The following is a 15,891-nucleotide window of genomic DNA, read 5'->3' on the forward strand; positions in this document are numbered from 1 at the left end:
TGGTGTCGTTCTTGTTCACGCCGTGCTGGTTTGGATGCTGCATGAGAACAGATGGAAATGGCGCCATCTAGTGGTTCTGATGGTTAAGGTGTAAAACCTTCAGATTTTATTGAATGAATTGTAGGAGATATTGTCATTTCTCCTGCATTCGTGTTCAATCTTTCTGGGTAATTACTTTGTAGGGCCACTATATGTAGTCTCATTCAGCTTTGCACTATGAGAAATGGATTTTTTCCAGTTTAAGCTCAATGAGGTTGGATGAGTACAACTTGTGATCATCAGTTTTCAGGTCGGTCCACACATTTTTGATAAGTTTTTAGGTCTGGACTCACAAACTGAATGATCTAAGCTCTTATTTTGGCAGGATGTTTAGCATCACTGAACCTCAGTCTCAACTCTTTTTTTTTTTTTGACTAACATTTTCTAACAGGATTGCAATTTCTTTTGCTCCATTAATTCCCCATCAACTCTGACCAGCTTCCCTGTCTCTGTTGAAGAAAAGCAAACCCATAGCATGATGCTGCCACCACAACGTTTCACCATGGCGATGCGTTCACATGTGTAGGTTAGTTTTCTGAATGAATTGTTTTGCATACAAATCAAATGGAAGCAAAGATTTGTTTTGCTCAGCTGGCTTTTAAAAACAGCGTTAGTGCAGTGAGACATAATTCATGTTTGTAGCGAAGGGTTAAAAATACTGTCACACAAAAAGAGGGACTCCCTGTCGTCTGGAACATGCAGTTATTGCATATTTTCCAGTTCATACAGTGTTTCTTGAAATGCCCAAACAGAAAATTGCAACTCCTTTCAGTGACTTCATTTCCTGCTCTCTGGTGTTATCGCAACCTCTGACCTAAACAGGAAACTGATGTCAAATGATCTAAAAATGGAGACTTGCCAAAGAAAAGCTGAGATCAGAGTAATGTCAACGGCAGAGAAATTAATGAATTAAGCTGCAAGCACTGAAGACACAATAAACACAGATTTAAAAGGTGCTAAAAATATATAATATACACTGGTGGTGCAGTTATACAGACTCTGCTTTTGTCAGCGTTCACAAAATACTGCTGATGAAGTAAAGCTTTGCCTTCCTTTGTGTTATTTAAAATAAGCTCAGCTTCATGGTTCCCACGAGAAAGGAAGCAGTGATGTAAACAGCAGTGGCATGTGAAGCATCTTCAGGCCTCTGTGGGGTTTAAGTAAATAAGAAGGATGCAGATTAGCTGCTCGGCACAGCTAGCCTTAGTTCATATGATTGGAGTTGAATATGAGACAGATTTTTACTTATCTTCTTTTTTTTAAACTTAAATATCATTCTAAGTTTATAGCATACTGCATGGATGGATGCTTATACTGTACAAGAACCAACTACGGTGAATATCTAAAGCAACAATTAGATGGAAAAGTTTGCATTTCATGTCGATTTTCTTTCATTTTAATTTTCTTTCTTATTTTTATGATGTTATTGAGAAATCCATAAATATTTTTGGACGTGTAAATTTTAAACAAAATTGTAAAAAAAAAATTGTTTTGTTTTTATTAAAGATTTAAGAGGTATCTTTTTCTATTCTTATCAGTCACAAACATCTTGACTGAATAAAAGTGAATTAAAATTCAGATATACATTGAATTTGAATAATTTCAAATGTGTGTGCATCTAATTAAAAAAAGAACAACGCATAGGCTGTATGCAATTTCAAGATGGAAAGAAGAACAGTTACTATTACAAAATTTACACCAATGATGATGTGTAGATGCGAACCTAATGCTAATTCAAAATACAAGAACATGAAGCCTAACTATAATCTGATCCATAATCTAATAATTTAATAAATAAATCAAAATACAGATTCAGCTACAATTTCACCTTCATATGTTGCAGCCGAGTTGTAAAGTTGACTCGGACCGGCTCGGTAATTAACAGTGCAGTGTTCAGCTTTGACAGTAATTGATTTTGGGGGGTTCGTGCGCATGCCCGCTGCGCGCTCCCGCGCCGCTGTGGGATCGATCGACCGACAGCTCAGCAGCGGGGCTGAACGGACGGCGACAGTCCGCGGCAGGCAGGCGGTCGGTCAGTCCCCCGTGTCCCTCATCCCGGTGGATGGAGCTCGGCCAGTAGCGGTTTCTGTCGCCTGCCGGGTTCACTGCAGCACGGCAGAGGAGCCAAGCCACAAGGTAGAGACTGTCAATGAACGAGCTGGTGGTTGTTTCCGCTGTAAAGCTGGAACACCGTCGTTTGCCGTGTTTTAGAGGCAGAGAGTTGCTAAACTGAGAGCTGCGGCGCTGAATTGCTTAGTTAGTAAAATGATAGAAACGGTCGCATGACGGTGCCAGGCTTGGTCTACCATTCAGGTTTATTTAGGATTTTGTGGACAGCCCTGTTATCCAATATTTAACTCATTTGGCTTTAAGTTTTCATTTAATTGTTTTTTTCCCCAAAAAAATGTCTTACTTAGAGCAGCTCTAACTTAAGCTGCTCTAAGTTAGAGCTCTAGAGCAGCTTGCCACATTGAGAGAGAGTTACTGCAATGTGTCTGTAGCTTGGTTACATGCAGTTACTTACAGATGTGAAGCTCTGAAAGTCTGCCGCTGCAAGGAATTATTTATCTGTACATTAAGGTGGTTTCTTTAGCAATCTTGTCTTATTATCTACTATAATCGATAACTACAGTTGATGAAATGCTGCTCAACACATGCACTGAATTTATATCACCCAATACTGCTGCGCTAATAGCAAGTCACTGTCATCCTGCCAAACCCACCAGCACTCTGAGGATTGGATTTCACTTCAGCGAAATCAATGAAAAAAAAAACAAACAAAAAAAACTGGGTTGAGTGAGCAATGAGGTTGATGTTTTTAATCAGAAGCCATGGAAGAGGTGATAATCCTGGCTGCTTTAATTCTTCTGGTCAGTCCGATCAGTTGCATAAACCCGAGACTGATGATGTGTTGACACGCAGACACCCTCACAAGTGCAGGACCCTGTGGTTCGGTGTCATGGTGGGTCCAAATGAACTGAAGATCTGATACCGGCTATTCATCACTGCTGCTCGGGTCTGCAAGGAGATATTTGTGAGTGGGAGTGAGACTCGTGAAATGGGCACTGACTTCTGTTATATCCAAGTGTCTGCAGACTTCTGTTTATTTTGGACACCACTGTGATTAATCATGTCAGAGAGTTTTAAGAGTGTTTGATGTTTTGCTTGGGCTCTTACTTATGTAAATTTGGCTAAAAGCAAAACTAGAACAACATACATCACAAATAGGTCTGGTTGGAGAATGGGAAGGTGTTTTTTTTTTCTTTTTTTATTAATTGACAAAAAATGTTTCCAACGTTGTTATTTTTGCAACGTTACTTACCAAAACTGGACACCCAACTAACTGATTTTGGATTTGAAATTTGTGCAATTTGCATCGACAGCCAGTTTTAAGAAACTGAATTGGATCATTTTGGGGTTAAATGTTGAGTCTGAAAAGAAACTCATGTAAAAACGATTCAGAAACATGTTGCAAGTCTGTCCGCTGTTCGACGGCTGATTTCTGATGAACCGTCCGTGTGACCTGAGCGCCATCTCTTTATTCCTGCAGCCAGTTGTTACTGTCTGTCTGTGTGTGTGTGTGTGTGTGTGTGTGTGTGTGTGCTTGTGTGTGTGTGTGTGTGTGTGTGTGTGTGTGTGTGTGTGTGTGTGTGTGTGTGTGTGTGTGTGTGTGTCTGTGTGGCAGCGTCTCCTCTGCTACAGGTCTCCTCCTCTGCTGTGTGGGCGAGGTTATAAATAAGAGGCTGCAGGCTTTTTTTTTCTTGTTGTTTTTTTTGCGTGTGTGTTTTGTTTAACCAGCTGCCGGAGAGGTTTGTTTGCCTCCTCTGACTGCAGGTGTGCTCCGTGGCCTCTAGATGATGTTCTCGAGCCTGTTCTGGTTGGTTTTTTTTGTGGTTTTTTTTACAAGTGTTTTTGTCTGTTTGCTTTGGATCAATGTCACCTGTTTCCTGTACTCTTAGACTGTGTGTCTAAATGCGCTGCCTCGAAAAAGCGTTCTTACCGATTAAATGTTTTTGTTTTGTTTTGTTTTGTTTTTTTTTTAGCATTTTCACACCACAAGACTTTATAGGGAAAAAAAAAAAGTCATGCACTGCTTTTAAAAAATGTGCGAGATAAAAACGGAAAATTTATCACAGAAGCTGGTCAGTTTATGGGAACATGGGTGGAGTTAAACGCAGTGCTAAAGGCAGCAGAAGATTTAAGACTGCAGGTTGAGAAAACATTCGAGAAATATTAAGACTTTGGCTTTTTTTTTTTTTCCAAAATAGTTATAAATACAGCACAAATGTGATTTAGGATGCAGATGAAGAGAGTCAGTGTGTGAATACATAAAATCCAAGGTCTGTAAACTGTTTGCTTTGCTAAGATGCCGTGGATCTAAATAACAACCATGACTGGAGGGAAGTTTTGGGAAGAGGTCTTTTTAGCTGTGAGCTGGAACAGATTGAGAGAAAACAAACTGAAAGTACTGAGCATAGAGACAAAGTTCAGTAACTCATACTTTGAGGTTTTTCTTCGGAAAAATTATACCCTTGTGATGTTTTTGTCTGAGAGCGACCTGGTTTGGACGGAAGTGAGCGTGGGACGTTTTTCAGCTTGGACCGACAGTTTTAAAGTTATTTGTCCATTTCAGCCCCATGAAGTAGGATGGGCTGGTTCTCATGTGTTTTTATCCACGATTCTTCTTTAAATTTGTTAATAAATCCTTATCGATATTTATTTAGATGATTTGAAGATGGAGGATGTTGTGCATTGAACTGACAAAAAGGAGAAGGATGACAGTTTCCACATTAAAAGTAAAAAAAAAAAACTTTATGGAGGAAACATTTCTAGAAATTAAAGTCTAACATAAATCCAAACCAGCATAAGCTGCCTCTGTATTGTGATTTTATGTTTGTCTCAATTTAAGGTGGTTCTAATTAAGAAAATGCTTTTAACATGTTGTGTTTTTACACATCAATAGGACTATTGGCGTTGTGAACCATAAACTAAGTCTTAAGGGATATTTTATTAGTGTAGTCATACAGCTCATGTTTAATCAGTATAAATATTTAAGATTTGGGACTAGAAGCAATCAAAAGCATCCAAGAGCCCTTTAAAATCGTATTTGGTCTAGTGCTCAATGCTTCCAAATCTAAAGTGTGTTTGGATTCCAGCTGTTTATGGTCATATTTTCACCACTCTCCATTTAATGGACATGGAAGAAAGCAAAATAAAAGATAAAACTAATTCAGTCACAAGTGACAAATTAACTTTTAACTTTTTCCAAGTGCTTCACCCTCCACAGATAGAAAGGCGCCCTGGGTGGTCACCCAAAAAATGCCAGTGGTTTACTCTTAGGGAAGTTGATTTATATTATTAAAAATGGTAACTCTAGGACAGCTTGGAGTTACCAGAAGCTGTTTCACGTAATATTGTATTACAATATCTCCAATAAATAATAATCTATTTTAAATAGAACAAGTTTAACCCCTCTTACTTCTTACCTGATTTACAGAACATCCTTCCCTCTTCAGCTCAGATCAGTTTGTTTCTCTCTTTAGACAACACCCCTAACTCTCTGAACTACTCTCTGTTTGCCATTTCATTTGGCCAAATTGCTATTGGTGTCTGTGCCAAATGCAAACACGCGCAAACGCTATATGTTTAAAAAGAGTCGAGTCAGCCTCACAGGCCATTGTGAATGACTGGAGCAGCTCATGTTGATTGATGGCAGTGACTGGTGAGCAGCGGGGTCAGCTCCAGAGGAGGCCCGTCGGGAGCCACACGCTCACTTAGAAGTCTAAAATAGACTCTCCACCTTCCCTCCCCAATGGGCCAATTCGTCTGTCTTTGCTCTGGGCTGCCACTATGTTGTCAGCTAAGTTACTAATGAACAGAACTAAAAGCTTGTGTGTAACTCATCTTTATAACGTGCTTCACTTTGAGTTACTGAAATAAGTGAATGTTTCAATCATATTTTAATGTATGGAATATGAATGAATATATTTGCCCCTTTGATGGTCTAGCGACCTGTCCGGGAGATGGGCACCAGGTCTTGCGACACAACAAGGAGAAGTTGGTATAGAAAATGGATGAACATTTGAAGTTGAAAAGATATTGAAGATGCTCCTTCCTCAGTCATTTTTTTCTGCAGAACAAAAATCTGAACACGGATGCATCTCACACTTTTCTGGATTTTGTATGAAAAATAAAAAAGTTGAATACTTTTTTTGAGGCATTGTAAAAAAAATATAATAATCAAAGACTTCTAAATGGTCAATAATATTTTAAGTGCCTAATGAATTGTATAATTTCATCTTGTGTTTCTGTTATTTTGGGACTGAAATCTGTAGATTGTCCTCATGTGAGGCCTAATTACAGATGAGTTTAGTAACAATGTTGTAACACATCTCTCATATTTACATAGTTTAAAACAGAGTGCACAAATGACAAAAATAGCCATAATTACTATTTTAACTACATAAAAGAGTGAAAACATCAGTATTAAGTCTCTTACAGTTTATATAGACAGACTTCTTCATGAGTATAATGCGAGTGGATTTAAGATTAGCTGTGCTAAGGGAGCTGTTGCACTTTTACCCCACAGAAAAACAAGTTCCTTGCCAGCAGTTTCTACGTTGCCTTACTCACCTTGAAGAAATCAAACTTCCGCTTTTCTTAAGAAAATATTCATGGGAACAAAATGGCATAAAATAAGTTTTACTTTACCTTCGCTTTTAGTTTTATTTTACTGTTATAGGACAAGTAACTATGGGAACCCAGGAAGTGAAAGGAGAGATCTTGCAGAGAAGAGAAGTTTGATGATGTAAAAGTACCGGGGGTTGCCAGAAATTATAATTATACTCTTAACTCTTATAGCTGAGTGTTAAATGTATCTAAGACGGGTTGTTGTGGCCTTAAAGATCCGTAGGTAACCCTGTGAATACTGACTAATCCAGCACCATTTAATTTACTGTCTGGTTTCCCTGAAGAATCCTAATAAAAACTGGAGACGATTCTGTCACTGAATTCCTGAGAAGACTTAGTGTCTAAAGGAAGCCTCACCTGAGGGCAAAAAAGTGCATTTTATTATCTTCTTTGCACCACTGTAATTGGATGACATACATGAGTGACTGTCCTGTGGGTTTTATTAAATAAACAGCAACAAAAAAAAAAGCTAAACAAACCCAGTTACTTTACAAGCTGTCAGTCAAATGAACTTTTGACCCTGGCTTGCTCATTGAAGGAAATGCATCTCCAGCTATGCTAACTGCTCTACAGAATGGTAATGAGGTGTTAGGTGCCTAAGCCGGAGCTCGGGGCGAGGCGTGCTCCGAGTGCTGAAGATACTGGAGGTAAAAATAGAAGGCCAAAACTGGAGGTGCATTTGTTTCCATCGGGGGCTTGGATTAGCCGCTTCAAATCTCTCCATTCAGTCGCAGCTATCAAGGCAAAGTGCACCAACGCATGAAAGCCTGCACACCTTATTAAACTATGCGCTGACACAGTTTAACTGTTGCAGCAGCAAGACTGTTGACTTTCGGATCATTGAGCGTGCTTTATCGGCTGTTTTCGTCCGTTGTGCGGTTCTTGATGTCACCCAGACCTCCTCACTGAGGACACATAGAGTAAAGATGGAGAAAAAATACACATTAAAAAAGAGAACAATTTGTAAAAGTGTCATAATCATTTGCTGAAAGATTTTGGTTCTTTCCCGTTACCTACTTTGTTTTATCATTGATGCCTCCATTCAGAAGTTACAGGTATGGGTTAAGGTGTGCCAGTCTGGTCCGTCTGTAGGATTTCATATCTTTGACACGAACAGACGTAAGGCTACGTATTTAATGAATTAAAAACAAAAACGTAAAAATGATAATCTGACTGCTTTCGTTTACAAATTTAATCAACAAGTAAAGTTTTTCCAGCTAAAATACAATGACATTTCAGCTTAATAGATATGAAGCAAACTTCTGCTAAACCCCACTATGGTTCGTAGCAGTTTTCTGTTAAACCTCCTCATTGAAAATGATCCCGTTTTGCCGATTTGCTATTTAGAAAGTAAAGTTTGGAGTCTAACAAGCTCAAATAAGCTCAATCAGTCAGGTTACTTGCTTGGGTAGCCAGCCTGCAGTCAGCCTGACAGACATGCCGCTCATGACTTTCCAACTATAGTTTAAAAACAGTGTCGTATCAGTAAGAGCCTCTTTAGTTTTGTACTTAATGTTTTTGGGGGGTTTTTTACAACCAAATTTGTCTTTTATATAATGAAAGGAAAGTGTAAAGGACTTTAAACTGCAGCAACAGTTTTTAGTATCTGATGTTTTCAAACCACAGCTTTTTAAACCTGCACATTTTGATGTAGGCAACCAGTCCATTCATAGTTGCAGATGTTAAATAAAACGTATATTAATATTGCGATTGATGCCAAAAGCACATCTGCTGCATTTCTCTCTACTTCACAGATGCTGTGACAATAGCAGAGGCTCAGTAGGGGATGAATTGAAGCTTTTCTTCCGAAGTTGATGCTTTTTCTCAACTTCTAAGGTAAAATATTAGAACTGACATTAAGGCACACTTACAATAATTATGACTCAAACTTTCTGTCTTTGTATGACTAAGCAACAGCAAAACACAAAAGTGGCATTCAAGATGGAGAAGTAGTTGAATGTAAAATATCAAAGAAAAATAAATTCATATTACTCAATATCCCATAGATTATGGAGAGCCATTTCAGCCAAAATTAAATAAATAAATAAATGGGTGAAATAAATCAAAAATGAGTAAAATAAATCAAAAAATGAAGAAAATGAGTGAAATAAATAAATAATTTGTTAAATAAATAATTTAGCTTTTTCATTAACCCATTTTTTTTATTTATTTATTTTTCATATTATCAATTTCTCAATTTCCCTTTTTCATTAATCTATTTTTCATTTACCCACTTTTCATTAATCTATTTTTCATTTAACCATTTTTTAATTTAGCTTTTTCATTAACCCCATTTTTCATTTCTTTATTTTTCATATTATCAATTTCCCAATTTCTCTTTTTAATTAATCTATTTTTTATTTATCCCTTTATCCATTTACCCATTTTTCATTAATTTATTTTTCAATTAACCACTTTTCAATTTCCCTTTTTTATTAACCCAATTTTTTCATTTATTTATTTTTCAGATTATCAATTTCTCTATTTCTCTTTTTCATTAATCTATTTTTCATTAATCTATTTTTCATTTGTCCATTTTTCATTTATCCCTTTATCTATTTACCCATTTTTCATTAATCTATTTTTTAATTTAAACATTTTTTGATTTCCTTTTTCCTTTAACCCGATTTTCTATTTCCCAGTTTCATTAATCAATTTATCATATATCCCTTTTTTATTTACCCAATTTTCTTTTATCTATTTTTCATTCAACATTTGTTTGAAAAATCTTTACTTTTCCCATTTTCCAATTCCCCTTATTCATTTAGTATTTCCTTATTTTCTTATTTATCACATTCTATTTCCCCCCCGCAAAACTTAGGAAAAAATAAATGCAAATGAGGAGAGGCACGTCATCAGGCTACAACTTCCCCAATTGGTTGGTTAGCGTCACACCCATACTTTACTTCAAGAAAGATGGCGACCTACTAACGGGTTATCAATAAGCTGAAGCTCATTAACTTCATTAGAAAATAGTGTTATTACTCCTGACTTTAGTTTTCGTGTGGCCGCTCAGACAGAACGTGTTTCAGTTGGCGGCTCTCATGGACTCAGAGCTTCACCGTCGGGAGTTTTTATAGTTTGAACGAAGCGGCCGCTGAAGTTGGCTTACGATTGAAGGTTCGGGACACCTTCGTAGCTACCAGCTGTGATCCAACTATAAGGAGCAACTTTACTGTACATCGTAAGTGAACTGCAATATCCAGAGGCAGCTCTACGGAGCATCGAGCTGAAAGAATGAGAGTGGAGAGCCTTGGAGATCTGCATCGGAGGCCATCTTTCAGACATGCACCGCTGCTGTCCGTCCAGGATCCTCCGGTTGCCCAGACGTTGCACGGTAAGCTACTAACGCTGATGTTTGTTTTCCAACTACAGTCATATTTAATCAATAGGGCTCAATTACGATCGTGGGAGGTTTTGAGTTGATCTCGGCAGTAGGTGACAAACTGAACGTCTCCAGGATGTTGAGACCAGCACGTCCTCTGATCCAATACATCTTATTAAGGATAAAATCAACAAAACGTGTTCAAATTAATGGCCCAACAGGTTGATTAAAGACAGTAAAAAGGTAGGAGTGGTTTCGAGTCGATCGCCTTGTTTTACCTTTGTAAACAGACAACCTGAATACAGTGACCTTTAGTGAGGGTTCAGAATGGATAAAAGCTGAACTCCTGCTACAATCTTTGCGTCTCTTGGTTACATCCCTGAGGTGTGCCAAGTGTGGCCCACATGCATATAAAGTAAATATGACTATTAATTTAAGTATTTCTTTGTATGTATAACTTGCCCACCTTAGTTTGCCTGTTTTTGGTCAACATGTGCCTCAACATTTGGTTACTGTTCCTTAGAGGTGGACAGAGGACCCACAATTTATCCTGCAGGAATAACAGCAGCACTTCAACATGTTTTTACTCAAAGTAAATCATAGATGAATAAGAAATTAAACAAGAGTAAAGAAGCATTTGGTAAAAAGTTGATCAGTACTGAGTAACTGATCAAGTTATTATTTCATATCTAAAAAAAATTACACAATTAGAAGGCCCAAAATATTAAGTTCAGTGGAAATGTTGGTATTTTAAAGACAAAATGAAAAATTAGTTTAAATAATAGTGATGCTTCATAATAAAATGACTTGAGTAAAAGTAAAAAGTTCAGCATAGTAAGAGTATTCCTAAAAGTTCATTTGAGTTTCAAAAAGTTACTCAACTATATTTAAGTAAATGTAATTAGTCACTCCTAAACTCTGCCCTTCTGAGGGAACAGGAGAAGGAACTGTTAAGGAAATAAATTAATCTTATTTTGATACTAAACATTGTTTCAATTAACAAATGAATCATAACACCAGAACATATTCTGTTATGTTTATTCAAGGGTGAAGGAACAGAATGACTGGAGATCCTGGCTGAGAGGGACCAGGCCTGACACGGCGAACAGTGAGGAGAACCGTCTGCACTGTGAGCAGCACCAGAACTCCTGATGGGTCTCCTTCAGGAAGAACCAGAGAGATGGCCGACCTCCACAGAGAAGAGTTCACCCAAACATCAGAGGAAATATTAATGCTGGTGCTCAACAGAGCAGCCTCTTTTCTTAAACCCAACACACACAGGGTGTTGTGGCCCTGATTAAAAACCTGCTAACTTCAATTTAACTGAAACACAGAACATCCAGAAATGTGATGAACTTCAGCTATAAAGTGAAAATGACAGTGAGATGAAAACATTTGTCTATATCACTCTGTTATACAGGACATTAACATTTTAAAGTGTTTGTTCCAGAGCACCTGATACAAACGATAGCATTAGCTCATCCATCAGACATTTACTGAGGCCTGAAACATGCAGGGCAGACGACCTGAGGACTGACTGGTTAAACTATTTCATTGATACTTCAGATTGCAAATTTCCAATTGAAGGCGTCCGTAAATGAACACAATCATTATTCAATAAACCAAGCTGTGTAAAATAACTGCTAGGGTTGCTATTAAGAACCCAATATGTCAGTTTGTTCATTTCTACGTTGTCGTACATACAAGGTACTCCACTCACTGTTTAGCTTCATGTTGAAGAATCTTCAGTGTAATGAAACCAAAAAATAAAACGGGTCCAAAACTTTCAATCTGTATTCTATTTTTGTAGCTTTGTTCTATTAAGATTGTTTCGTTTACTTTAAGCCACAAACAAACAATCATTTTATTGTCTCTGGGACGTGAAAACATGAGATTTGATTAAATTAGAACTTCACATATTAGAAGGAACACAGATTTCATAATAATCAAACAGTTTGTTTATTCAAAACGGTAAAATACAGACGGTTAATGCATATCAATGGTATAAGAACAGCCACATTTCTTAAATGAATGCGTCACCAGTGCATTTGGCCGAGTGTTCCTGCTCCAGAAAGGCGAAGGTCTCTGGTCATCCTGAAGCTGTGAGCCCACTGGGAGTCTGAAGGGAAACACTGAGACCAGAGGCCTGCAGGATGGTCTGCATCTGAAAACATACATGATGGAAACATTAATGAATGTGCTGCGCCAAAAAGCTGTACTTTTGACCTGGTGGCGATGGAACCAGTTATGGTAGATCTGAACTTTGGTTTGATGACCTAAATATGAGAAGCTTCAGACTGACAGGAGTTAGGTTAAAGCCACATCTTGTGAAGTTGGGATATTTTTCCTCCAACAGGATCCAGAGGAATAGCAACAAACCAGAAGTTGGACTAGAATTTATTTCAATGTCATTGTGAATGTCAGCTTCTCATTTTCAACAGTGCATATGCATGTGGGCCACACTTGGCACACCTCAGGGATGTAACCAAGAGGCAAAGATTGTAGCAGGAGTTCAGCTTTTATCCATTCTGAACCCTCACTAAAGGTCACTGTATTCAGGTTGTCTGTTTACAAAGGTAAAACAAGGCGATCGACTCGAAACCACTCCTACCTTTTTACTGTCTTTAATCAACCTGTTGGGCCATTAATTTGAACACGTTTTGTTGATTTTATCCTTAATAAGATGTATTGGATCAGAGGACGTGCTGGTCTCAACATCCTGGAGACGTTCAGTTTGTCACCTATTGCCGAGATCAACTCAAACCCTCCCACGATCGTAATTGAGCAGCTCTATTGATGAAATATGACTGTAGTTGGAAAACAAACATCAGCGTTAGTAGCTTACCGTGCAACGTCTGGGCAACCGGAGGATCCTGGACGGACAGCAGCGGTGCATGTCTGAAAGATGGCCTCCGATGCAGATCTCCAAGGCTCTCCACTCTCATTCTTTCAGCTCGATGCTCCGTAGAGCTGCCTCTGGATATTGCAGTTCACTTACGATGTACAGTAAAGTTGCTCCTTATAGTTGGATCACAGCTGGTAGCTACGAAGGTGTCCCGAACCTTCAATCGTAAGCCAACTTCAGCGGCCGCTTCGTTCAAACTATAAAAACTCCCGACGGTGAAGCTCTGAGTCCATGAGAGCCGCCAACTGAAACACGTTCTGTCTGAGCGGCCACACGAAAACTAAAGTCAGGAGTAATAACACTATTTTCTAATGAAGTTAATGAGCTTCAGCTTATTGATAACCCGTTAGTAGGTCGCCATCTTTCTTGAAGTAAAGTATGGGTGTGACGCTAACCAACCAATTGGGGAAGTTGTAGCCTGATGACGTGCCTCTCCTCATTTGCATTTATTTTTTCCTAAGTTTTGCGGGGGGGAAATAGAATGTGATAAATAAGAAAATAAGGAAATACTAAATGAATAAGGGGAATTGGAAAATGGGAAAAGTAAAGATTTTTCAAACAAATGTTGAATGAAAAATAGATAAAAGAAAATTGGGTAAATAAAAAAGGGATATATGATAAATTGATTAATGAAACTGGGAAATAGAAAATCGGGTTAAAGGAAAAAGGAAATCAAAAAATGTTTAAATTAAAAAATAGATTAATGAAAAATGGGTAAATAGATAAAGGGATAAATGAAAAATGGACAAATGAAAAATAGATTAATGAAAAATAGATTAATGAAAAAGAGAAATAGAGAAATTGATAATCTGAAAAATAAATAAATGAAAAAATTGGGTTAATAAAAAAGGGAAATTGAAAAGTGGTTAATTGAAAAATAAATTAATGAAAAATGGGTAAATGGATAAAGGGATAAATAAAAAATAGATTAATTAAAAAGAGAAATTGGGAAATTGATAATATGAAAAATAAAGAAATGAAAAATGGGGTTAATGAAAAAGCTAAATTAAAAAATGGTTAAATGAAAAATAGATTAATGAAAAGTGGGTAAATGAAAAATAGATTAATGAAAAAGGGAAATTGAGAAATTGATAATATGAAAAATAAATAAATAAAAAAATGGGTTAATGAAAAAGCTAAATTATTTATTTAACAAATTATTTATTTATTTCACTCATTTTCTTCATTTTTTGATTTATTTTACTCATTTTTGATTTATTTCACCCATTTATTTATTTATTTAATTTTGGCTGAAATGGCTCTCCATAATAGATGACTGCAGAATAAAGCACAAATAATGTAATCTGTTAATTAGGAGAAAACCACAAACAGAGTAACCATTTGTTGCAGAAATACTTTATATATTTAATTAAATATATATATATATATTTATAGATGTATATATTTTTAATTAAACAGAATCAGCTAAAGTTCAGTATCTTGCAGGACAAAAGCTTTACCACAGTTAAAGAGTTTATTTGTGTATAGTGTATAATTTTTTCGGCACTAAAGTCTAATCAAGATAAACCAAGAACTCCTTCTAAGGCCTCAGTTTGAAGCACTTTCAGTGGTTACAGGGTATATCAAGAATTGTTAAATTAGTTGCAATCTGCAAAATTGCCACTAGATGTCACCTAATTCCTCACATTCCTTCCTTTCTTTGCTTATACCAGCTCATTTTGTTCTCTGCATCTCTGTCTGCTGGTGAAGTGATACGGAGGCAGGATACACCCAGGTCAGGTCACTCACATCTAACAGCCTCTTCCAGATACCGGTTGCTCTATAGCGTGCAGTTTTTTCAGTCTGTGAGGTGGGAGGTTGAGCAACTAGTTTGAAACCACACATGAATAGGAAGAACACGCAAACTTCCTGCATATATTCCTGAAGGATTTTAAGTCTATACCTTCTTGCTGTGGTGGCAGTGATGCTAACATCTGCGCTCGTCCAGCCCCTTCCTCGCGATGCTTCTTAATTTTTGATCAGACAAGCAGGCTTTGTGCAGATTATAATTCACGGTGAGATTCCGGATTAATAATATGTGCATGGGATTGAACTGTGTACGAAAGGGATTTTGCAAGACAGAGAGAGAGAGAGAGATGGAAAGATAAGGACAAGGACGACAAGGCCCTGTCTACGACCAGATGAATCAACAGCTTCCCTCCTCTGGCGAGGACACGCTCGCTTTGCTCAAGCCTAATACCACGGACATGCTGTCACGCATGAACAATTTTTTTCTGTCCCTCATCCCCCCTCTCCCTGGCGCTTTTTTCCCCCTCCCATCCGTTCTCTTTGTGTCTTTCTCTGTCCCTTTGTGACTTTTTCACATTGGCCTCGTTAGCCAGCAGATTCACTGCAGAGCCTGAAGGAGGGCCCTGGAGAGGGACAGGACCATAGCAACAAGGGTAGCTCTTTGTAGCACACCAAACTACTTTGACTCACAAGTTTTTGTTTTTTTGTTTTGTTTTTTTTTTCCCTAAAACTTGTTTACAGATAAAGCTAACACTAAGAACTTGTGCGTCTTAGACGAACAAATTGTTTTCTTGCATGGTTGAAATTTCTCCCTGCTGCGTGAAACAGACACAGTGTTTGTTTCAAGAACAGTTTACACAGTTACTCAGCGACAAGGAAAGGAAACAAAATGTGTTTAAATGTTGTTTAGAGGTTTGGCATCCTAATGTCCACTGGCCTCTTATAAATTTCTGGTAAATTTTGTGCTTTTGTAGTTTTTTCAAGGCTGTGAAAATAGCAAAGTTTCCATCGATTGGACCCGTCAACGCCGCTTGACAGCCATTCAATTTTAACTACACCTCTTCTCAAGGTGCCTTACAGACACGTTCAGGCACTTGACACTTTTCACACTTAGTCAAAAGTTTTCAATGGATTTTATTGGAAATGTATGTATTAGACCAACACAAGAGTGGCACATAATATT

General features: G+C 37.6%; 1 protein-coding gene and 2 long non-coding RNA genes across 6 annotated transcripts in view; 2 read left to right on the forward strand and 1 right to left on the reverse strand.

Annotated features, from left to right (window-relative positions):
* The first annotated feature begins 1,913 nt into the window (after positions 1-1,913).
* LOC103467253 (pleckstrin homology domain-containing family G member 4B-like) overlaps positions 1,914-15,891 on the forward strand; it is a 38,882-nt gene continuing 24,904 nt past the window's right edge. The window contains exon 1 of one of the 4 annotated variants that reach the window (XM_081608867.1): positions 1,914-2,175. In XM_081608867.1, the coding sequence (XP_081464993.1) occupies positions 1,972-2,175 (204 nt within the window). In that variant the 5' untranslated portion in view covers positions 1,914-1,971. The remainder of the gene's footprint in view (positions 2,176-15,891) is intronic. The other 3 variants (XM_081608868.1, XM_081608865.1, XM_081608866.1) reach the window with 3 other exon arrangements.
* Positions 8,737-11,844, forward strand: LOC145552206 (uncharacterized). Its single transcript, XR_014088163.1, has 2 exons — positions 8,737-10,066; positions 11,101-11,844. It is a non-coding gene; the product is annotated as an uncharacterized LOC145552206 (long non-coding RNA).
* On the reverse strand, positions 11,477-14,222 carry LOC145552207 (uncharacterized). Its single transcript, XR_014088164.1, has 2 exons — positions 12,900-14,222; positions 11,477-12,218 (listed from the first exon to the last, which is right to left on the reverse strand). It is a non-coding gene; the product is annotated as an uncharacterized LOC145552207 (long non-coding RNA).

This window comes from Poecilia reticulata, chromosome 7, assembly GCF_904066995.2.
Source record: "Poecilia reticulata chromosome 7, P_reticulata-male-v2, whole genome shotgun sequence".
In the NCBI taxonomy this organism is placed as follows: domain Eukaryota; kingdom Metazoa; phylum Chordata; class Actinopteri; order Cyprinodontiformes; family Poeciliidae; genus Poecilia; species Poecilia reticulata.